Source organism: Pectinophora gossypiella, chromosome 5, assembly GCF_024362695.1.
Source record: "Pectinophora gossypiella chromosome 5, ilPecGoss1.1, whole genome shotgun sequence".
NCBI lineage: Eukaryota > Metazoa > Arthropoda > Insecta > Lepidoptera > Gelechiidae > Pectinophora > Pectinophora gossypiella.
Genome location: NC_065408.1, coordinates 2,749,229 through 2,774,725, shown reverse-complemented (window position 1 = coordinate 2,774,725; position 25,497 = coordinate 2,749,229). Strand labels below are relative to the sequence as shown.

General features: G+C 36.6%; 2 protein-coding genes across 2 annotated transcripts; both read left to right on the top strand.

Moving 5' to 3' along the window:
• The first annotated feature begins 2,540 nt into the window (after window positions 1-2,540).
• LOC126366613 (proton-coupled folate transporter-like) lies at window positions 2,541-10,159 on the top strand. Its single transcript, XM_050009787.1, has 7 exons — window positions 2,541-3,476; window positions 4,159-4,318; window positions 5,655-5,756; window positions 6,406-6,543; window positions 6,801-6,884; window positions 8,609-8,765; window positions 9,757-10,159. Exons 1-7 carry the CDS (start codon window positions 2,706-2,708, stop codon window positions 9,845-9,847), a joined length of 1,503 nt encoding a protein of 500 aa, XP_049865744.1. The 5' UTR covers window positions 2,541-2,705; the 3' UTR covers window positions 9,848-10,159.
• A 2,204-nt stretch (window positions 10,160-12,363) lies between these two features.
• LOC126366598 (solute carrier family 46 member 3-like) lies at window positions 12,364-23,844 on the top strand. Its single transcript, XM_050009763.1, has 7 exons — window positions 12,364-13,303; window positions 13,462-13,603; window positions 16,385-16,486; window positions 16,808-16,945; window positions 17,655-17,738; window positions 19,814-19,970; window positions 23,676-23,844. The coding sequence occupies exons 1-7, from the start codon at window positions 12,458-12,460 to the stop codon at window positions 23,821-23,823; spliced, it is 1,617 nt and encodes a 538-aa protein (XP_049865720.1). The 5' UTR covers window positions 12,364-12,457; the 3' UTR covers window positions 23,824-23,844.
• The last annotated feature ends 1,653 nt before the right edge of the window (window positions 23,845-25,497 follow it).

Sequence of the window (25,497 nt, the reverse complement as noted above, 5' to 3'; positions counted from 1 at the left end):
CTTAAATTAAACAGATCAATACAACGCACGCTAACAATCCGAATCGGATTGGGCAGAGCTGTGCGTTGTCCGAATACAACTTGCAGCCATAAATAAAGCAAATTTGTGGTCTTGATAAATATTATCAAGACCAATCAATAAAAAGATAATTGAAAAAAAAAACACATCAAACAGACAGTAATTTTTCAAAAAGGCACTTATGCTGTCTTTACTGTAAGGCGACAGAAGATACAAATATCCTACCTCAGCAGCTGAAGAAAAACTAAATTCTCCTTTTACGAGCAAATCCTTTTACATTCCCGAAACGATAAGCAATTGTGGGGTTAAAAAGGCCACATTGAAGCAGTTCATCTAAAAAAGCAATATTGCTATTGGACTTTTTTTTTTAAATTGCGCACTTACTTTTATAAGCTCAAATGTCAAATTGCAATATCGCTTTTTTGATAAGTTGTATTATAAATGTAGTCTTTTAAGAACCCTTATAACCCTTATAATTATCTTTATAATTATCTTTTTCCGTATAATTATCTTTTTTATTAATTTTGCAAAAACGATTTCAGATTATTTATTTGTTATGCTATCGTTGTTCCTTTTCTCTCCTACCCACAATAAATTCTAGTTTTAGAAAAACTGTTCGTTGCACCGTACTGAGACCTGGCGTAGAAAGGCTCGACTATTCCTCATTTGACCTGAAATATATGTTGGCTGTAAATTAGCGTTAGTAAACAATGGAGGCGAACGCGGTTTCACGGATTTTTCAACATTTTTCAACAAAGGACTCGGTGACCATACTTTAGGCAGCAATTGGAACTCATTTTTAAACTGCTGATGTTTTTTTAAGTGTGCAAAATACACAATGCTAAATATATATTTTTTATAAATGTTTTGACTAGAAAGCAAACCCATACATTTTAATTTGTTTCTTATAATTAATTTCTGAAATTGATTCGGGATTTAGTATTTCTATTAGCCCGCAATGAAGTAGTGTAACCCCCTTACTTTTGTATACCCTTCCAATCGAATATGAAAAGGCCTGTTCCCATCAGTAAGAACATGCCTAGTGATTAAATTTCCCATATATTTATCATGGGACATGTTTGTCCTAAGATAAAGCAAATTATAGTCACCCTACAATAAAATAAAAGTGCATTGGCTGGAGAAGCGGACGGTCTCCGGGCGCACAACTGCATTAAAGTAAAACATTTCTCTGAAAACCAGTTATAACAGAAGTTAACACTGAAAAATATTCCGTTGAAATATAATACTACGACTATTCATATAACTCTCGAGTCTCATCTGTTTAGTCGCTACTCGGTTAGCTGCCAAACCACAATTCGTCAGAAAACAAATTGCAGCTATTTAAAGAATTTATATAAAAGTATATAAGGTTTAAGGCTCGATCTCCCTATTCATCCATAGGGAAGGCCCGTGCCCCAGCAGTAGGGGACGTCAATGGGCTGATGATGATGATGATGATTTTTTTTGTAAAGTGTACATACGTACATACATACATAAACTCACGCCTATTTCCCACCGGGGTAAGCAGAGACTATAGAATTCCATTTGCTTCGATCCTGACACACTTCTCTTGCTTCTTCCACATTCATCAATCGCTTCATACACGCACGCCGGTTCAGAGTGTACATACGTATTTTTAGGATAATCTGCTTGTACAGTCATAAGCAATATAATGTACCCACGTTAGGACTCTGTCGCACTAACATATTTGACATTTAGTGAGACTTACAGTTCATTTTGTCAAAAAAGTTAATGTGACATGGTACCAAATTGTATACATATATTAATGCTCGTGACCGTACTCGTATGGACCTAAGTGAGGCGAGTGTGCCGTGGTTGCGCCACCATGGTGTTCTCAGATAGAACCCTTACAACTGCATGGTTATGACGCCGCAAAACTTCACGAAAACACCGTTTATTTAAATACTAAGTGCTATAAATAGTGTTTCTAAAAATATCAGACACCGATTTTCATCCCAGACAGTAAGTAAACACTTACACTAAACACTGGTCACATTGTATAATTCATTGCCTCCAAAATTGCACGGAAAATTCCAGCAACTCGATATTGCATAGACAAACAAACTGATAAACTGTGATGTAACGTCATAGGTATACAATGCATCTATCAAGCTTGTAACAGATAGCATTTCAACAGACAGTGGTGCTAATTCCTGTAAATACCATCTAATTTTATTTTAAGTTATATCTGTCCTTTTCTTATCCGCCGAAAAGGAAAGGGACGGGTAATCGACAAGCATAAAATTTATGGAACACACGTCAATTTTAAGCACAAATCTAAACCAACCGTCTAAAAATTTTACGTCAGTCAATAACCCGACACATTAATTTACTCATTCTTCCTAAAATTAAGAGCTGTGAATCATCCGTCCCTTTCCTTTTCGACGGATACGAAAATGACGGATATAACCTAAAATAAAATTAGGCGGTGTCTGCAGGAATCGGGGCCATTGTCCTTATAAGTAAGTAAATTATATTACCAAATAGCAAGACAAATACGCCCGTGTCAGAGCATCAACTTGTGTGTTTATTCGTTTGCATAGCACCTACATGATTTACGATAACATTTTATAATTAAACCACAAATGAATCGTATCGCGGAGTTATTATTTGCCTGACACCTCAGATATTGAAGCTACTCAGTCTAACACAAGCGAGCAATCAAAATGGTAACCCGGGAAGAGGAGCCGCTTAAGTCAAAGCCAGAACAGAAGAAGAGTTTGAGGGAGAAGTACCAGTATATAAAAGAGAATATTACAGTAGAGCCTGTTCTAGCATGCTACGTGGTACCAGGGATGCTAGCGAGGCTGGCAACACAAAACTTGTACCTGGACAAAGCTTGCCGTGTCAACATTAACTATGGAGACAAAATCTGTAGCGCCCTCGTCGCTAAAGAAGGAAACCTTTACCAGGACGAGGAAAGAGCAGTACAGGAACTCATAGCAGGAATGGATGTGTGGAAGAACATCCTGCTAACCTCAATCCCTAGTTTCCTCATCCTTTTCCTAGGAGCTTGGAGCGACCGAACCGGGAAAAGGAAAATATGCATCCTACTCCCAATTATTGGAGACCTACTCATGTGTATAAGCAATATTATAAATGTGTACTTCTTTTACGAGTTGCCGGTTCAAGTGACAATGTTTTTTGAGGCATTCTTTCCTGCTGTCACTGGAGGTTGGATCGCGACATACATGGGGGCTTTTAGTTACATCAGTGATGTATCCAGTGAAGAATCGAGGACATTTAGGGTTGGTGTCGCGAATCTCTGTCTGACTGCTGGAAGCCCTATAGGGTCTGCGCTAAGTGGGATCTTGTTGAAGCAAATAGGATACTATGGAGTGTTCACCTTAAGTTCCATATTGTACATATTCAGTATTTTCTATGGATTCTTCTATATAAAAGATCCCGAAAGACCAGTTCAGAAGAAAAAAGATGAGGTAAGACTGATCATCTTTGTTTAAATGTATCTAAATTAACGCAACGATTATCTTGAAATTATATTTAGTTAAACTAATTCAGCATAAATATTTTAATTCTACGTTTTTATGTATTTATTATTTTCTTCTATCGTGTGGGATGTAAGTTGGAAAACCAACCCCATCAACACTGGTGCCAGAATTACTGTTGGGCCGCCAAAGGCCCCTGATGCGAGTCATGTAAGTCATGTAACTACTACGTACTTACATCAGAATTAATTAATTTTAAGTTTTTCATAAAAGTAAAATTATAAAGTTATCAAGCTTACAGACCAACAGACTAGGTGACTGGGTCAAAGATAAATTATACAATGCTAATCTATACCAGTGTCAGTGTCTATATGCCAGTGTTAGATTTTAAAAAATGATCAAAATGTTTTTGACTTATTCACGAATTTTAATAACGAGAAAGAATTACATAAAGACGTTTGACCAGGTTTGTTCATGACGTCATAAGTCTGTATTTAAAAAAAAACATAAAATTGTTTAGGCGTTTCGTAAAATGCATCTCATTTACTAGGCTGTCCATTTTCCTAATAAACCAGTAACGGGAAGACCCTTATTTATTTATTTAAAAAAAAAACATGTTTTCTTGTATCCTGTTCAAACAATAATATTATTATTATTATTATTGTACTTTCAGAATGAATCTACGGGATGTTTTGCTTTCCTCAAGTCCTTTTTCGCCATAAAGCATGTTAAGGATACATTGACAATTGGATTCAAGGAAGGTCCTAACAACAGACGAATTAAGTCCATATTGGTGATGTTAGCTATTGCTTTCATATATGGACCAGCTTACGGTATGTACAATTAACATGAATATCTATATATTATGACCCCTTGTTCTTCTTATTAGGTGGAATACCAACCTCATCAACCCATCAAATAATAATAGTAATAAACCGCAAAGGCCCCTGACATGGCTCATGTAACGACTAAATGCTTACAGCAGTAAGTACCGGGACCAATGGCTTAACGTACATTCCGAAGCTCGGATCACCTTACCTATCCTCGTAAAGCCGAGGTTTCCAGACACAATAGTAAAACAATGGAGTTTGGATTTTAAAAGGACTGTCGGCGTTACAGCTTTATTAGACCCCAATGAGGGAATTAAAAATACAAATAATAGATAATTGATATCACGTGGTTTCCAGTATTTGTGCCCGGTTAGTGGTAATATACATTGTTTTAAGTTTACGCGGTTATTATCATAAATATTGGGAGTCTCATATCCCCATTTAAACGCGGTAAGAACCAGTTATTATATGCTTTAATAGTGGTAATATGCGCGCCCCTTATTACATGGGACTAAAATATAGCTGACGAGAAGTGGGTGTATATTATACACCTGTGCCTACCCTTTTAGGGATACAGACGTGATGCTATGTTTGTTTTCTTTGTTTGTTTGTGAGGTTATGATGAAGTAAAGTAACCCATGCGAAAGAAGAAGTAGAATGGCCGACAAATCATAACAAAAATCTCTGTTGTTGCAAAGCCTTGGTTACGATTATCTACCTTCATGTATGGGTTATGAGGTGTGACGAATCTCAACAACCCTGATGTCAGGATTATAATTGGGCCGTCAAAAGCCCTGACATGACATGGCTTTGTAATGTCTACGTACTTACATTAGTAAGTAGTAACCGGGACCGGCTTAAGGTGTACAAAGCACTGATCTTCTTATTTTCGGATAATCGATTGACTAGCCTGTAATACCCATATAATAACCAAGCTATGATTCGCAAAGTATTTTTTTGTTTTTCATATATCCCCACCGGTACTGAAACCCGAGAACTCCGAATCGTGCGTGTACCTAACGCCCTACCATAGGGTCGTTCATAAATAGTTCTCCATCACACTGCTCTATTGCGAATTGGTGGAGGTGCTAAGGACAGTAACCTAGGACTAACGGCTTAATGCCATCTGAAGCACGGAGTCATCTTATTTCTTCGGCCAATCAGACGTCACACCTGCAATGTCCTGATCAAATAAAGGTCAGGTTCACAAGTATCTTTAACAATAGGAATTGAATCTGCACCTCCAGATCGTGACCTAACCACTGATCACTGACGCTCCTAAATCAAGACAGCTAACAGTATGATCAGCAAGAAAATAATGCAGCATCTTTTCTTTCAGGCGAGTATACAGTGCGCTACCTATTTTGCCGGTCAAGATTCAACTGGGACGCGCTAAAATATAGCTTTTACAACACATTCTACATTTGTGTACATTCTGTAGGTAAGTCGGTAGTGTTTGCTCAAATATCTGCTTCGTTATCGGACAAAGTATCGCCGTATTTGTTTTAAAATTCGAAGATTTGTCTTGGGATTAGCTGTAGGTTTGATAATGCTGATTGCGAAGAAGGTCAGTAAGACCTGCGTATAAATGGTACATGTACACACAAACATGTACATTATTGACAATCGACTTAAATGCCTCTGGAGACCCTTTATCATCACTAATTTAAGAGCCACGCTTTTGCCAGTGTGTAGCACTCTCCATGTTACTTTTTTAGGGAATATAGAGCAATGATTTTCCTCTTGCCTTCTGCCCTGCATTACTCTGTCTCACTGAGTCTAGTCTATTTCATAGCAGTACTAGGACTCTGTCCTCCGCCTCTGAATAGTACTGACAGTTACTGCTGCCCTATGTCAGGTTAGAGGTGACTTGCCTCTTCCGTCCTGCATTGCCGTACCGATGACTTGAGGTCTTCAGACCCTTATTGACTTCCAAATTTTCGAGAAGATGCACCCGCACCACTCATATGTAGGGAAACTTTGTAAAAAAAAACCTTTTGAAAGAAAGAAAGAAAGAAACATTTATTATTTATTTATTTTTGATAGTTGAAGCTTGTTGAATAGTTACATACTGAAATGTTATGTTCCAGGGGCCTTGATCTCAATAAGTGTGTTCAGTCGACGTTTTGGCTGGGATGATTCTACGCTTGGCATCATTTCAAATGTGAGCAAGATTGCTGGAGGTCTAGCTACTGGCCTGGCCAGGACCAGCACTCAAATGTATTTCGGTATGATTTTCATTTTTAGAGCAACCCGTTCCTAGGGAAACTCACAAAGTGCAAAGATCTGCAGATTGAAGTCCAGTTTTCATAGATTTTCGAGGGATTTTATGCAGTTTCTCAGTAAGACATTACTGATAACAATATTACAAAAAGATTCCTACTACTAAAGCGAGAGTGAGAGGTAGTTCTATCCTCATCTCCACTATTCTCTTACTTTCTTTATTTGTCCAGTTATATCGAATATGATCATAGTTTTTTTTCAGCTGTGGCAATCGAGACCTTTAACGCAACTTCTTTCACTGCATTAAGGTCAATCTCGTCCAAATTGGTCTCCAGTGATGAATTAGGTAAGCAATGGTACTGATCATCATCAATAGCTCGCGTCCTCTCACTGCTGGGTATGGGCCTCCTCCATATCGCACCATACTTCCCTGTGCCGCGATAACCTCATCCACAACTTTTCCGCCGTTCGATTTGCAACGATGTCATCTGACTATGTGGTCTACCTAAACTGACACTTTTCCCTTCCCGCTGACTCCTGTAGACATACATAAACAGCCTATACACGTCCCACTACTAGGCACAGACCTCCCTTCATTCAACCGGAGGGGTATGGACCAAGCTTCTCCACTGCGGGTAAATGTTTTTTAACGGCTTAATGTGCCCTCAGAAGCACGGAGTCATCTTACTTTTTCGGATAAGTAGGTCCTTTGTTCTTTGTCCTTAAAGAACAAAGAACAGTCTCACGAAGTGATTTCGACAATGTCTCCATCGGGAATCGAACCCGGATGTCCACATTGTGGAGGTCCTGTAGATACCATCTAATTTTATTTTAAGTTATACCTGACATTTTCACCTCAGGTGTCAAGCTCAGGCATGTGCCTTCCAAAGCACGAAATAAGGGTTAACTAATACAAATAATCCACTTACATTATACTATCGCTATTGCGTCAAATAACGAGATAAGTTAGCATACTAATTTACTTTATTATCTCGACTTTGGAACCACTATTATTTACTACTAGCATTATAAACTTCTTTAAAGTACATATTATGTTAATGATAGGGATAGATATTGATTGAATAATTTAATTATCACACTGACCTCAAGCGTAAATAAAATTATTAGGTTATCAAACAAAACAAATAAACACATAATATGTTACGCCCATAATCCCTACCAAGGTGAGCAGGGCTACAAACATGAGACGACATAAGACTTTAGTCGTTTCGAACCGCAAGCGGTTCGGACCGCGGTGCGAATCGACCAAGAGTTCGTTTTGTTTTTTATTTATTATTATTAAGCCTTAAGTAACACTAGATTTAAATGACTCGTTTCACACCGCGATGTGAATTGCCGAAGAATTTTGTAATAGATCGATTCGGACCGTAATGGATTCATTAAGTACTTAAATTTTGATTTGACTCTGTGGTCCGAATCGACCTATTTCATAAGTTGCAATTCACACCGCTCTAACTACAGCGGCTCTAGGACTTTATGGGCATGAGATGTAGAAATGCCAAAAATAGTACTTAATAATAGTGTTTTATTGGAAACTCAAGTTCAAAAATGTCTTCATTTATTAGGTAACATAGTTACACTTTGAATTGTAAATTTTTGTCATAAATATATTTCTTGTCGAGTGTCTCATCCACCTAAAACGAGAACATTCTGAAGTACAAATGCGTACTAAAGATTAGCATAGGTTTCAGAATGATTGTTGTAGCCGTTATCGAGATATAGAAACACACCGGCGGTTCTGACGTCAGGATGGCCGGTGTATGAGAAATACCATTTAGCGCTCAAAGCTTTTAAGTACAAATGTAGTCTTAGTACATTTCAGCACAAAATTCGTACAAGATAATGTGATTTGTGATATATTCACCCTAAAACTACTGCGTTAAATACACCATAAATCATTCTAAACTAAATTCCGGTTACTAAGTCAGTGCTATTTGGGGCAAATCTCGCCGAGGCCAGTGTAGCTCTGTGCAAATCTACGATAAGACACGACAAAAAAAATACACACTAAATACGCCAGTGCACTGACTTTGAACTTATTTTGTGCAGGTAAAATGATATCCCTGTTCAACCTGATGGAGATCGTCACTTCCATGGTTTTCGGCCCCATCTACTCGTGGGTATACATGGTGACTGTCGCCGTGGACACCGGAGTCGTCTACTACATCAGCACTGCCATGACTTTTGCTCCTGTGTTCATATTCTGGTAATACATAAGCTTACAACTATATCCCAATTGGAGTAGTCAAAGGTACATCCATCACAAGAGGAACTAAGCGCCCACGCCTCACCGAGCTTTCTGTTAGGTCACCGTGATAGGTGGTGGTGTACGATGTTCTAGTAATACTTTTACATCTTTTTTAGCATTCAAAAAACAGAGTTACATTGTATTCTAGGCAGACATATCCAAATATATTTTACAGTGACTCCCTTGGTAGTCTTAGATAAGGCTGTGAAGCCCCAGGGTGTCCTGACGCACAGTTTAGGAAGTCTATTCTATGGAATTTCAGTGAACTGAAACCATTTCGCAATCATTTTCACACCGTGGTCCGAACGGCTTGTGGTCCGAATCGACTACGACCTGTATAAATATTGGTATTTATTGAATAATGTGGCTTTAGTTTATTAGCTGTATACATATCACTTGGTTGGATTGTTCTTACGAATCTTTAACGTTTCGGACCGCAAGCGGTTCGAATCTCCTAAAATTCCTTTTTGAATGAGTCGTTTCACATGCAGATTAAATCCGAAGCAAATACCTGATAATGTTTAAAAAATACCCGAGCTTATAATATGAGATGCTTTTTACACAGAGTGTTAGGGACACCAAAATGAAAAAAAAAACATGTAGGTACTTGATTGTGCTAAAAACGATGGTTGGTGCTTTTAATGTCGGAAAGGTTTCGAATTTTTAATGCGCAATAGGTAAAAATAACGGCTGTTCGCGTGTTGTTCGATTTACATTGATAGCTTTTAATAATTTGTCATTTTTATTTTAAAGTTAACTTTTGAAGTATTAAATTACTTTCAATTTAAAAAACAAATTAAATTTTTCGTAAATTCCCTAACAGGAAATTCCACTAATATCAATTTAGAATCAAGGTTTGAATCCTCCAAAGTTTTCATTTCGGTGTCATTAAAACTCTGTACATCCAATACAAAAATGCCTCAATTTTAAATTTACTTTCCATTTCTAGGTGGTTCTTCAAAGAAAACAGAAAAATGTGCCGTGAGAAGAGAGAAAAACAAACGCAATTGAAAGCCTTGTCTGCGAAAGAAGAAGCTTAAAATCTGTCGTTAAATTGTAAATATGATAAATAAAAAAAATAAAAAAATTAATTAAACAGCTGATGATGTATGTCCCAGGCCTCCCCTTAATCAACCAGAGGGGAAACAACCAACCATACACCATCATCATCATCCCCCTAGAATTATCCTGTTTTTCACAGGGTCCGCTTACCTAACCTGAAGATATGACAGGTCCGGTTTTTTACGGAAGCGACTGCCTGTCGGACCTTCCAACCCGTGAAAGAAAAACCAGCCCAATACAGGTTAAGTCACTTCGAAAATGCATTAATCGTGTGTGGAATGTATGTGTGTGAGGGGAAAAAATATACCGATTTACCTAATTGTAAATACTAGATACCTATGATTTTAATAGGTTATGTTATATAGTTAGATGTTTTATTTGAATTAAATATTTCGTAATTGTATCTAAACTCTTGTTTTTTGGCAAAAACCCGTGATGGCCCAGCAGAGCTAACATGCGCAATGCCATAAAATTATTCTTCGATCGATTCAATAAATTCTGTCGAAATCAAAAGGGGAAAATAGTTTGCTTTTTCCCCAACATGCGTGCCACGTGATTTTGTTCGTACTTTGACAGAACGACATGACTTATTTGGGTTCACATATTACTACCAATCGAAAAGCGACATAATTATATCGTCAGAATCGATAAAATGACCGTGACAAAATTTTATCACGTTGCGCAAATTAACCCTAGAGATTGAATCCCAGCTCCGGGTCTAAACCACTGAATTCGACTTTATGAGTTAGGATCACAGATAATTGATATCACATGGTTTCCAACATTTGCTGAATTTGCATTTAAATAAATAAAATAAAACAAAAATAGAATTACAATCGTTAGTACAAATACGAACTGACATAACATACATACATACATAAACTCACGCCCGTAATCCCTAATGGGATGGGCAGAGCCACAAGTAATCAAAGACAACTTGCAGCCACTGTTGATACGAAGTCCAAAGATGGATATGATGAACCTTATGGTGATAAGGGATCAGCCTATCGCCCATAACATTAGTCCATCATGTTAGAGGACACAACCCCTCTGTCGGTTTTTACGACATGCCCGGGAAGAGAAGCAGCTGAACGTGTTCTGTGTTTTTCATATGCTCCCAGAACAGCATAGAAGCACGAACTGACATAAGAACCATAATTATATTAATATACCACCACCAGTGGCCTAGATGGAATACAAATAATAATTATATTGCGAAAGCCTTTAATACATAACACAAATACAACATACATATAACTATTTACACATAATAGTCATTATCTTAATACAAATACTGACAGTTACATTTACATTATAAAACAGACATTTATCTGAATACAAATAACGCGCATCAAGTTATAGTAGTTATTGTATTTAATGTATAGTCCAAGCGGTATATTTCATAACAGAACACAATAAAATAGTTCAAGTGAACTGCCTCTGGCAACAAGGATGTATGGAATATTTAATTAACGAGGGATTTACCAATCGGCGTTCCCAAAAAACACGATAGATGGCGTTGTTAAGTTTTTTCTTCGTTTAAACTTCTAATCTCATGGATAACAGACATGCATCTTTTATCTTTGTTTTTGGCTATAAATGATTTTATTTTATTGCACCAAGTTACAATTACAACTTCCACCAATTATTATTCTAATCAAAATAAAGAGAGATCAAACATGAATACGAAAACAAACTCGAAAATTATTGGTTTAGGCCTATGCTAGGATTCGAACCTGCGACATCAAATTGAGAGTCAAGCGTTCTACCAACTAGGCTACCACGGCTACCCCTGCAATATATTTTAATACAACTGTACACTTATCAACGTTTTATTCAGTAGGCACCTATCGCGATTGCTCTTCAAATACTACTGATATTATCATTCACAGGGTGGCGCTTTTAAGTGTTCGTATTTTCATTTTAAGTAAGACGCGACTTGTTAGCGAATTATTTATTTATCAACAATTGTAAACAGATGCAACGAATATTCGGGATAAAATGTATCCTATGACACTTCCGTTATCAAGACGAATCTAACGATACCTCATACATTAAAATCCATCAAGCCGTTAGCCGTTAGATACCAATGTAAACCATATTTTTATTTTTAGTAAGACGCGACTTATTATAAATTTGCCTTAGGTGGCATCAAATAAGAAACGCTAAGAGCATATAGCAACACGGACCTCCGCGGCCCGGAGACCATTCCTGAAAAGGCTAAAGTGCCTTTTAAATTGAAACTCCTAATAGTTAAATATAGTATATAGTATAAATATAGTTTCAGTAAATTAATTAAACAAACCAAATATAACTTACAAAGTATACAATCTAAATTAACAAACTTAACAAAAACAAACTATTTATTATCAGAATCTAAATTCGATATTCTGAGATAAAATATTCAGATACATTTATGTTTTACAGTTTGATTTTAAAATAGCACCATTTATAGCCTTCATAAGCAGCCTAAATATTTTTTGGAACAAGATGTATATGACTACTGACGTATATTGTCATCTTTGGTGGACAAATGTTAGTGTTGTTGCTTACTTCGCCGCATAATAGTGACTGTGTGAAAGTGCAAAATGTCCACAGATAAGCCAACTGTACCAGAAGAACAACCATTAAAACAAAATGAAGAAAAAAAGGAAACAAAACAAGAGAATTCGAAATTTCAATTCGAGAAGAAGAGTTTTGCCGAAAAACTGTTGTACATAAAGTCCAACATAACTGTTGAACCTATACTGGCAGGCCTTGTTATCCCGTCTATGCTGTCGAGATTGGCAATACAAAATTTAAACTTGGAAAAGGCTTGCCGCATCCGACTTGGACATGATCAATACACATGTGATGCTCTTATTAGGAAAGACGGGAACGCCACGTTTAACTCAACGAGTAGTTTCACAAATTACGAGGCCGAAGTTCAGAAAGTGATTTCTTCTATTGAAGCATGGAAAAGTGTCGTACAAACAGCTTTACCTACTCTTCTAGTCATATTCATGGGAGCCTGGAGCGATAGGACAGGCAATAGGAAATTCTGCATCTTACTACCAATTATTGGAGAACTTCTCGTCTGCATAAGCAATATCATTAGCACTATATTCTTCGATGAAATTCCAGTAGAGGTCACCATGTTTTTTGAAGGATTCTTCCCGGCAATTACTGGAGGTTGGGTCTTGATGTACCTTGGAGTTTTTAGCTATATCAGTGACGTAACAAGTCCTGAAGCTAGGACTTTCCGAGTCGGTCTTGTCAACTTATGTATGACCGCTGGTATCCCCATAGGTACAGCTTTAAGCGGAATTTTACTAAAACTCTGGGGTTACTATGGAATTTTTACAATATCAGGACTTATTTACGTCTTAAATCTCATCTACGGTCTCGTTTACTTAAAAAGCAGGACGAAGAAAGGCGACAAAGAGAACGAAAAGGTAACCTAATTAAAATTTTCAAAGAAAACTTTTCGAGTATCTGTATCAGAAAATTGGTTTGGCATAAGGCTTTCCTTTATTGGCTTCGAAGCCTTTTTGTTTAAAATATTCAAGTGATTTGTTCATTGTGGCATAACCGAGGCTTTGCTTTGTTTCAGAAAAATGCTTTGACGTTGAAAGAATTGGGATCCTTGGTGAAGGAGACTGCAGCGTTTGCTTTTAAAAAACGTGAAGGAAACATGAGACAGAAAGTTATTATTACTCTTCTGATAGTGGCAATTGTTTACGGGCCAGGTCACGGTAAGGTTAAAAGACCTCAGTTTTATTACAAAACTAAGACAAAAGATGAACTAGGTTTAATATGTAGTACGTGTCCGCGGCTGCGGCGCTACTGTCGCAGAATATTATGACTTGTCAATGAAGGACTTTCCAAGGTACGTTCTTCGAAATCAATATAGATGGCGCTGTACAGATTTTTCTTCGTTAAACCTTCTAATTTAATGGATAACAGACATGCATCTTTCATATTTGTTTTTGGGTATAAATGATGACCCTTCTCCGCCAATTATTATTCTGATTAAAATAAAGAGAAGCAATATAGGTAGCAACATAATTACAATAATTTTATTGCAGACCATGTGTCCATAATTGTTAGTAACAGTATAAACTTATATACATACTATGTTAGTGGCAAAAAAAAAAATTATGGACACATGGTCTGAAATAAAATTATTGTATTGTACGTATTGTATTGTATAATTCTATACATAATATGATCAAAATATCAAGCAACAATTATTTTTATAATGCTTCTGCTTTTACATTGTATTTTGGAATAATTATGTACTTACCCGAATAATGAGAGAATAGATAATTATTACGTTTATACGTTAAAACTGAACAAGGCTATCTATATTGTTTTTGGTGAACGTAGCCTGGATAGTTCCTCGTTAGTTTCATTAAAATCCGTCGAAATATTTCATAGCGCGGATTATTATAGTAAACCTAGTTTATATTCATTCTTCTTTTGTAATAATACGGGTCAAGTTTAGAAGTTTATAAAATTCTTGTGCATCGTTCACGAATTCCTTAAAATCGGAATAACACTCGAAATATGATGATTAAGATAATAATCGGATTTTTATTTTATTATCACTATTCATCATCATCACCAGCCCATTAACGTCCCCACTGCTGGGGCACGGGCCTTCCCTATGGATGAATAGGGAGATCGGGCCTTTAACCACGAAGCACGGAGGAGCTCGAGATGAAAACTTTTTTTTTCTGTGGTCATCCATCCTATGACGGGCTTTTGCGAAAGTCGCTTAACTTCAACAATCGCAGACCGAGCGCGTTAACCGCTGCGCCACCGAGCTCCTCATTATCACTATTACTACATAGTATAAAACAAAGTCGCTTTTTCTGTCCCTATATCCCTACGTACGCTTAAATCTTTAAAACTACGCAACGAATTTTGATGCGGTTTTTTTAAATAGATAGAGTGATTCAAGAGGAAGGTTTATATGTATAATAACATCCATTAAATAGTGGAGAAATACTGTTATTTTTGAGGTTTTTAATGTGATGTCGTAATCAATTTCATTTTTTCCTCAGCATTCCACCCGAGCGAAGCGCTAGTAGAAAATAAACCCTACAAATTGTTTAATATTTTTTCCCTTGTAGCAGTATTATAATATACAACCAATACAGTGACCTACTGCTTTATAAATAGTTCTAAATTGGCCTATAAACCTGTCACGCGCAATGCGTGGACCTATAATAGGAGACAAATGGCATTACTAATGGAAAATCATACTTTTTGGCTATAGGGTAGTTCCTAACTAGTCAAATCAGTTACTTTTTGCTAAACGTCAAAACACGAAATATTTTTTTTCCTTTAATGGGTTTGCTCTTGGCACGGGTTATATGGGTCGTTCTTCTTTTTTATCGACAATAAAAAGACATTTTCCCAATTAATCGGACTTAACATCTTTAAAATTATAACGGCAATAAATATTTTAAAACATCATATAAAGATCTGTCCGTAAAGGACTATTTAGTGGTTCTCTTTATCTTGGTAACATACTTTTCTTTGCAGGCGCATTCCAAAAAATATTGTGACAGAGTGGCCCTTTTCATCGGAGACAACATTTCAATATACCACTCTGTCACAAAATTTTGTGAAAAACAATGAAGCTACGTTAATAACTAATTGAGGAACCGATTAGTATTTTGCTTGTATTTTGAGTATAATAAGATAACTATATTTTTGGACAATGGAAACATGAAATAAAATTCTAAAACATAACTTATTAAAAGCAGTACGGAAGACAGATCATTGTCGATAAAAAAGAAGAACGACCCATATGCGTTCGGAAATACATAAGGCGGCAAAGAATTCCAATCCCTAGCAGTGCGCATAATGAAGAACGATGCAAAGCGCTTTAATTTACTATGGAATTTATATGAAAAAACAACCTGGGATGTCATAGAAAAATGTTACAAAATGTCGCACTTATTATTACATCTTTCTTTATTAAAATTCATAACTAAGTTAAACACAGAAAAGAAAACATTTACCGTGTTACTACAAAACACAAACTAAAAATAAACTAGGTTTGAAATAGTATTTCGCGCCACAAAAGAAGTCGGCGGATTTTAATGAAACTAACTTGACACAGAACACATGACAACAGACATGACATGGAACATATTAAAGAAAAGGTTAACGTCGTGTCTTATAGGGAAGTCAAGGAATTGGCCTTTGATAGACTGGAATGGAAAATGCTACACCGACAAGAGCGTGGCTCTTAAATTGATGATGATGAACTTGACAAGTCATAATAATTCTATGCAGGATCTGCGACAGTAGCGCCGCGGCCTTCGGGACTTCTTTCGTATGCGGATTATATTTTAAACATAGTTTATCTTTTAGTATTTGTTTTGTAGTAACACTATTATTGTCACCTTTAGATTGGTCTTTAGTTAGTAATTAAAATTTCATAATTTATCTTTGACTTAGGAAACTACCAAATTACGAAAGGCCTACCTAAGTTTCTAACATGGTATTTTGTTTTACAGGCGAAAGGATAGTGTTTTATATGTACTTGAGGTACAAACTTAAGTGGAATGCTGTGAAATTCAGCATGTATTCAACTTACAGCGTCATTACACATTCATTGGGTAAGTGACATAGTAATAGTATAACGTCGTCTTAGACTGACAACCACGTAAGACTTGAAAAATCGCATTAAATTTTTCTTCAAGAAAACATCATTTAGTTTCAATCCCAGCATAAATTGACACCACAAATTTTTACCTGGTTTAAAACTAGCGTGTCTATTACAAGGCTTTGTTAACAAACAGTTAGATTGCAGTTGGGTTGCAGTTTCGTTACAGTTATTTAGCACAAATATACAAATGCACTTACGGTCCATCTAATAGCCCTTACTTGACCTTTATTGCCGTTGAATAAAATGATAATGTTGAATAATGTCGTTTCAGGAGCTTTATTTTCAATTAGCGTGTTCAGCAAACGGTGGGGTTTCCACGACTCGGCGCTGTGCCTCATATCCATCATCAGTAAACTGGTTGGCTCCATCTACATCGTGTTTGTCACCACTGACTTCCAAATGTTCATGTGTATGTTGTATTTATTTTTAATTTTATGTAGTGATATTATTACTATTGCGTATGGCAGACAAAAATAAAATATCCTGCGTGGATCATATATCCAGCTTAAGCTCCCCTAACCAAGTCTCTGCCGGATCCGTCACACAATGCAGCCCGGCTATGCCACCTGGGGACCGGTGCAGAGGGCACTCGTTCACTATGTGAGATATGGTTTGATCCGGGTGACCACATTCACAGTATGGCGACTCCTTTAAGCCCCATTTATGTAGGTGATGGTGGATGGTGGTGGTGTGGTGATATCTACCACTGTCTTAAAGAAAGGAAAGGTCAAGAGTAGAGAATTTCATAATTTATCTTTGACTTAGGAAACTACCCAATTGCATTGGTGCCAGTCCGGTACCGGGAGATCTTAAAGCTACTAAAATCAAATCAAATCAAATATACTTTATTGCACAGAACTAAATACACTAAACTAAACCACAAACAATACACTAAACACTAATAATACACTAAACTAAACTATTCCTTTTTAAAGACAACTAGCTCAGTAATGAGATTAATGTTTAGCATATCAATAATATTAACGCATGATTTGTTATAAAAATCATTAATGTTTAATATTCCCTTAGGGAAAGGTATTTAAAAATAAATTGGTACCTTTACCTAAGCATCACTGTTTTATCTCGTGTATGAAGAATGCAAATGTTTTTATTTCCAGTGCCGATAATAGAAATACTAAACGCCACTACATGGACGTCACTACGATCCATGGCTTCGAAATTAGTTCCTAGCGAAGAACTAGGTAAGCATACATCATCATCATCATCAGCCCATTAACATCCCTACTGCTGGGGCACGGGCCTTCCCTATGGATGGATAGGGAGATCGGGCCTTAAACCATCACGCGGGCCCAGTGCGGATTGATGGTTATTAACGACTGCGAATGCAGCCGGGACCAACGGCTTAGCGTGCCTTCCGAAGCACGGAGGAGCTCGAGATGAAAACTTTTTTTTTGTGGTCATCCATCCTATGACCGGCCTTTGCGAAAGTTGCTTAACTTCAACAATCGCAGACCGAGCGCGTTTACCGCTACACCACCGAGGTTCCGAAGGTAAGCATACATTCATATAATAATGGAAACACTGAGGTATTACCATAGAATAAGGAATAATACTACGTATAGAACGGCAACTCTGCGCTCCCCACCAGTGGCTGAGCTAGGTCTACCGCGGCAGCCTTACACCTCAGTCTTACTTTAGTCTTCTATCATATGGGGGTCAGACGTCACACACACAGATGCACGTCAATATATAGTGTCTTTCTTTAGTATACATTAAAATATAATTACATTACTAACAATAGTTAACTAAACTTCACCATTTTTTCTTGGTTAAATCATCGTCTTGCAACTAATATTTTATTTTTACTTTTATGTACCATTGTATGTATATATCTATAGTATGTGTATAATATATATATATTTAGTATATATGATTGTGTATGTATATATAAAATGTGTCTATTGTTTTATTTTACGTATCTGCGCGCTACACTGCAGCTATCCTTTGCCGAAGGTTGTCTGGAAGAGATCGCTCTTAGCGATAAGGCCGCCTTTGCCCACCTTAGAATAAGTTTATCCTGTAAATGTTTTGTGAATTTGTGTGCAATAAAGTGTTTTATTAATATTATTATTAATAGTTTCATAAGTCACTTTTTACTAACATAATTAATTCATTAATTAACTAATTCCTGTAAATACCATCTAATTTTATTTAAAGTTATATCTGTCATTTTCTTATCCGCCGAAAAGGAAAGGGACGGGTAATCGACAAGCATAAAATTTATGGAACACACGTCAATTTTAAGCACAAATCTAAACCAACCGTCTAAAAATTTTACATTCGTCAATAACCCGACACAGTTAAGTAGACAGCACGTCAAACGGATTGCGTACCAGCGACGTACCTTTTGATTCGCCCGGGTTATTCATTCATTCACTCATTCTTCCTAAAATTAAGAGCTGTGAATCATCCGTCCCTTTTCTTTTCGACGGATATGAAAATGACGGATATAACTTTAAATAAAATTAGGTGGTGTCTGCAGGAATCGGGGCCACTATGGATGTAATTTTTTGATCAGAAATAAACAATTTTATGTATTTATTTGTGAAACGAAGTTTTTTATATGAAATGTCCGGGGTGTGGTATGCACAATTTACTGAAGCCAGTACAATAAAGTACCAGTAATTAGTAAGTAGTAGTGTAAGGGTCTGTCTATATCTCTATTATTTTGTATTTCCTATGTGTTCAATAAAATATTTGTTATAGTTAATGTTAAAGATGTAGGACGTAGAATATATAACATAAACAGCCTGTATACATCCCACTGCTGGGCACAGACCTCCCCTCATTCAACCGGAGGGGGTTTGGAGCATACTCGACCACGCTGCTCCACTGTGGGTTTGTAGAGGTGCTTTTCATAGCTAATAGCCGGGATCAACGGCTTAACGTGCCCTCCGAAGCACGGAATCTTCATACTTTTTCGGAAATCAGGTGATTCAAGTCTGGAATGTCAAAGGACAGTCTTACAAAGAGATTTCGAAAATTTCCCCATCGGGAATCCAACCTGGACCTCCAAATCGTGAACCCAACGTTCTAACCAGTAAACCACGTAAACCACGGTACATTAAAATTTATTAATTAGTATACATTAAAATTATTTTTTGCCTTACATAATATGATTATAGTGGCTGACTTTTCTAACTAACGTATCTGTAATTTTTTGCTAAAGTGATTTGAAATTAGTTTCTAGAAAAACTGCAGATACGACAGTTTGCGACGTTAGCGACGATATTACAAGTTTTTCTCTGTTTCACAGGCAAAATGAACTCTTTATTCAGCCTAGTGGAGACCTTAGCCGCGCTGGTGTTCGACCCTATGTACTCCGGGATATATCGCCTGTCGATAGACGTATTCAGTGGCGCTGTGTTCATATTCAGTGCCGGGATGCTGTTGCCAGCTATAACATTGTTACTGTAAGTATTGAACATACGCTCACGACATGATGGGATTCAAACCTACTACGTCACTGTCAAGCGTTCTTCCCGCTGCACTACCACAGTTCTCCGTCATCATCAATCAATCAATCAATCAATAATACTTTATTGCACAACAACATATATAAAGGACATAAACATACGAATAAAACATAAGCACAATAGGCGGCCTTATTGCTAAACAGCAATTTCTGCCATCATCATCATCCCCCTCATCATCATCATCTCCCTAGCATTTTCCCGTTTTTCACAGGGTCCGCTTATCTAACCTAAAGATTTGACAGGTCCGGTTTTTTACACAAGCGACTGCCTGTCAGACCTTCCAACCCGCGAAGGGAAAACCAGTAAACCAGTACCATAATAAGTAATAGTCATAATAAAAAAAGATCATTTTCAATATAGGATCATTACTACTCACTGAAAGGCACGTTGCAAGAACTGGTAAATAACACCCAAGCAACTATTAAACTAAAAAAAACTAAAAGGCAATATATTCGCAGCCAACCAAAAGGAGCATTTACCTGAGAAGGCATATGTCAAAGAAACCTCATCTTCCTAGCGTCACCCCGTTTTTCACAGGGTCAGCTTACCTAACCAAGTTGAAGATTAGACAAGTCCGATTTTTTTTTTGAAGCGACTGCCTGTCTGACCTTCCAACCCGCGAAGTGAAAACCTGCACAATACAGGTTAGGTTACATACCTCCGAAAACGCATTTCTCGGAAATGTGGGTTTCCTCACGATGTTTTCCTTCACCGCTGAGCATGTGATAATCATTTATGATCCAAACATGAATTCGACAACAATTTCGTAAAAAATGATTTAGACCCGTGCTAGGATTCGAGCCTGCGACCTCAAAGTGAGAGGCAGGCGTTCTACCAACTAGGCTATCACAGCTCTCCGTATGTTTAGTGAATGCGTCACATAATTTAAGGTTTACATTTTCATCTACAAAGTTCGCCTCAGTGGCTAGAGAGGTAAGATACAATATAAATATCATGGTATAAGAAAACCCAGGTATCCTCAATCCCATGACAAGCCGCGATTGCTAGCCCATTGATGACGTAAATGTTACCATTCAATTGGTATCTCCAACATTCCATTGACGAAAATTGTATTATTGAAAATTAAATGAATTACTGACTAATGTACCTATTTCATTCCTATTATTTGTCACATATAAAAATAATTAAAACTGTACGTAAATCTTTTACTAAAAATTCAAAATTTCCTTGAAAAGTAAATTAAAAACATTGGACGTGAGTATTTTTTTACGAAATGGAAACGCAGGGTTGGATGACGTCAGCTGGGCTAACCTTGAAATACCAGCTGTCAGTTTTGAAATCATACCTGGTCTTCTTATACCATAGTAAGTAAGTAAGTACTACCGTAGTAATATACTGCATATTACGACCTTTGGACACTGATAAATTTTTCGGTACCTACCTCCCCTAACCGGAACGCAAACAAAACTTATTGAATTTCGCAGTAGTTTCTTGTCAACATTTGTCAACTGGATTCTTCTACAAACTAACCTAGTTGGGTCGTGTATTCTGATTACTAAATAAAGAGAGGTCTAAAGCTAACGAAAAACATTTTCTTTTTTCTATTTAACTTATTTATGAATTTTAATCTCGAAAAACGTAATAATAAGTCCGATATTTTATCACATTTTTCTATGACGTCACTTCTTTTAGGATACTTACCCAAAAACGAGAAATAAACTTTATCTTATGTATATATGTATATGTACGGTTTGTATAGGTTAACGTTCTTAAAACTTGAAAAGAAACGTAAATTACAAAATTATAGTGTAGTTTCCAACTAGTCAAATCAATTACTTTTTACTTAACATGAAAACAAGAAATTACTATGAAATTCGGATGGAAAAGCAACCTCGTGATAACATAGAAAAACGTGACAAAATGTCGCGCTTATTATTACATTTCTCTTTATTAAGATTCAGAAATAATTTAAATAGAAAAAAGAAAACGTTTTTTATCACCTTTAGATCAGTCTTTATTTAGTAATCACAATTTCACAATTTATCTTTGAGGAAACTATTCAATTTAAAGATGTCTCGCGCATTTAAATGTTATTTATCTAATTGCTTTAGTCAGCCTCAGATACGAAAGAATATTAGCCTATAATCATTTCATCTCTTACTTTTTACTTCCCTAACTTTCAAAGTGACAAAGTAATTGACAAGGGCGTGGCTCTTAAATTAGTGATGACTTTTTTTACAAAACAAAACAACATATTACTGACATATCTTTGTTTATATATCTTTAATCTTCCATAATTCCTTTGAATAATAATAAATCATTATGACAAAGCATTATTTAGTCACACTTACGATATGAATTAGCCTCGAAATAAAATAAATTAAAAAAAATAAAGTATGTAAAATATGTCTATTATTTTATAATTATTTTTTATTTTATTTTATTTTTTTGCGCGCTACACTGCAGCTGTACAAGTGTGTCCTCTGTCGAAAGTTGTCTGGAAGAGATCGCTCTTAGCGATAATGCCGCCTTTGCCCACCTTAGAATAAGTTTATCCTGTAAATGTCTTGTTTCGTGTGCAATAAAGTGTTTTATTATTATTATAAATAAGCGTCTACAACATCCAACTAGCATGGCGTGTGCGTTCCCATAATACTTAAAAAAGTGGAATTGTTCCTGTGTCTTCGCATAAGACGAATTTATACAAAATTAGTGACCGACCCTAGTTAAGCATCATGCACGTCCTTTTTAACCGACTTCAAAAAGAAAGAGGTTATTTTTATTTAGCCTATCGTGTCCCACTACTGATCAAAGGCCTCCTATCTCCTTTTCCACATTTCTTTAGGCAGATGTCTTTCCAGTCCCCTTCAAAGCAAGCACGTCCCGATTGACATTAATTTTTAAAATCTATAATTGACTATTGATAAGATAATAGATTAAGCACTTAATCATTTACACCCAAACATAGATATCTCAAATCTAAAATTATATCTAATCAAAGACCTGTGCTAATTCCTATGGACACCATCTTATTTTCTTTTAAGTTATACGTATCATTTTCTTATCATAATATTTACGGCACACACGTTAATTTTAAATAAATCTAAAACAATTACCTCCGCCACCACAATCGCCACCGGAAAGACAAGTATTTCAAACATGATTTAAAAGTAACACAAGTCATACAATGCATATTCAAGTGTAACCATATTTGAATAGAATAGAATAGAATAGAAAAAGTTTATTATAAAAGGACGCCACTCACAAAAAAAAGACAACAACATCATATCAAATTTCCACTAAAACAATTACAAAAAAGCAAGACGGATGTTTGTCGAAATGACCATAAGGTGGTGGTGGACGTCCTGAGATAAAAGGGCCTCACTCAGCACAAGTCGCGGCGTGAACCACGACTAACCGAAGAACCACGACTTTTGTTAACTAAGGCGCAGGTATTTTGGGGATATTTGGACGGCAGCTCGTAGGAATTTATTTTGCTTGCAAGATAAATAAATAGCAAGCAAGTTAGCAAGATCTTACTTTTAAATTATGTACTTAGTACAACGAGCTGCCGTCCATGTGTCCCCAAAATACCGGCGCCTTAGTTAACAAATATGGTCACACTTGAATATGTATTGTATGTCTATTATTCTTACTAATGTTTGATAACATCTTCAACAGTTGGGTATTCGTACAACATCGGAGAGAGACACGGCAGAGACGGACTAAGGCGAAGGAAGAACGAAGCGAGATTGAAAAAGCTGAAACTGAAGTTATCATGACTGATGTTAAGCGATGTTCTATCGATGTAATACAGGCTTTAGAATAAATATATTTTTTAAAGATTCAATATTTATTTCTAAATCCTTTTCGTGTCTACATCGTCAACAGGCGGCTTAGGGGACATCTCGTCCCAGTCTTAAACTCGTCGCTGAGCCCAGTTTAAGACTGGGACGAGATGTCCCCTAAGCCCAACAGGCGATGTCCCGATTATTAGTTTTACAATATTATGTATAATAATTTATTAAAATTGGGTGTGCGTCAGTCATGTTTGCAGAATGCAACGTGATAGGTGGGCAAAAGCTGCCACGGAGTGGACACCTTATAGACGCAGAGGCAGTGGCAGACCCAGGAAGCGATGGAAAGACGACCTGTAAGGCTAACATGCGCAACGTCATAAAAATTTATCAATGTTGACGTTATAATTATGGGCGTTTTGTCGATCGGGGCTAATATATGAACCCAAATAAATCATGTCGTTCTGTCATAATACGAACAAAATCACGCGCAACGCATATTAGGGAAAAAACAAACAAACTTATCAATTCCGACAAGAAATATTGAATCGATCGATAATTTTATTACGTTGTGCAAGTGAGCCTTTCCGTCTTTCCATCGCTTCCTGGGTCTGCCACTGCCTCTGCGTCTAAAAGGTGTCCACTCCGTGGCAGCTTTTGCCCACCTATCACGTTGCATTCTGCAAACATGACTGGCGCACTCAAACTTTAATAAATTACTATACATAATATTGTATAGAGCTTACATGGAACAGATTAAAGAAAAGGTTAACGTCGTGTCTTATAGGGAAGTCAAGGAATTGGCCTTTAATAGACTGGAATAGAAAATGCTACACCGACAAGAGCTGGACGCGTTTGAGATGGATTGGAGAGACAATACTCAGGACAGGGAGAAGTGGAAGCTCAGAGGGCTAGCCTTTGCCTACCAGTGGGACAATCCAAGCTAGTAAATATATATGTATGAAATTCATCCAATAAAATAAATTACAATATAATGTTTGTTTGAATCGATGTGTTGTCTGACTGTTAAAGTGAACGTTCCCAGCGTTTTATGCTGTTAGCTTACAATATAAAAAAGGAAAAGTGATCACAAAAAGAATGTAAAAACTTGCAATTACTTCTATATTTAACTGTAGGTACAACATTTTGCAGACAAATTCTGTTTATTTATACTCCGGTCCGTGTTGTGCGGTTTTTACATTAACAGAATTAACTACACAAGGTAATCGAGGGCAAATATAAATAGAACCTTATGACTATAAGGCTAAGGAAACGTCAAACATGTTAATTAGTTAAACTGGCCATACGTAGTAATTATTATAATCCTGTCTTGTGTAAGACATATCAAAGTGCATCTAAGGTAGGTCACGTACTTGTTATGCTGAGGGCACATCAGGGGCTTTAGCCAAGTTGCAAACGATCATGACAATTGACAGTGACAGTGATAAAAATGTATGGTGACATGTCAATTCCATACATTTTTGACACTGTCACTTTTCATATAAATCATTTGCATGCCTAACCTCCTCGGATAAGCACGTAACAAAAAAGGTCGATGTTGTTTCGTTTATTTTGAAAATTCGAATGCCATTAGTATGCGATATTAGACATAACGAGTAAGTGCGCCCCGATTTTTTTTTTGTGATAGTAGTTATAATTCCATAAAACATAAAAAAACAAATGGGTGGGGTATGGAGCATACTCCA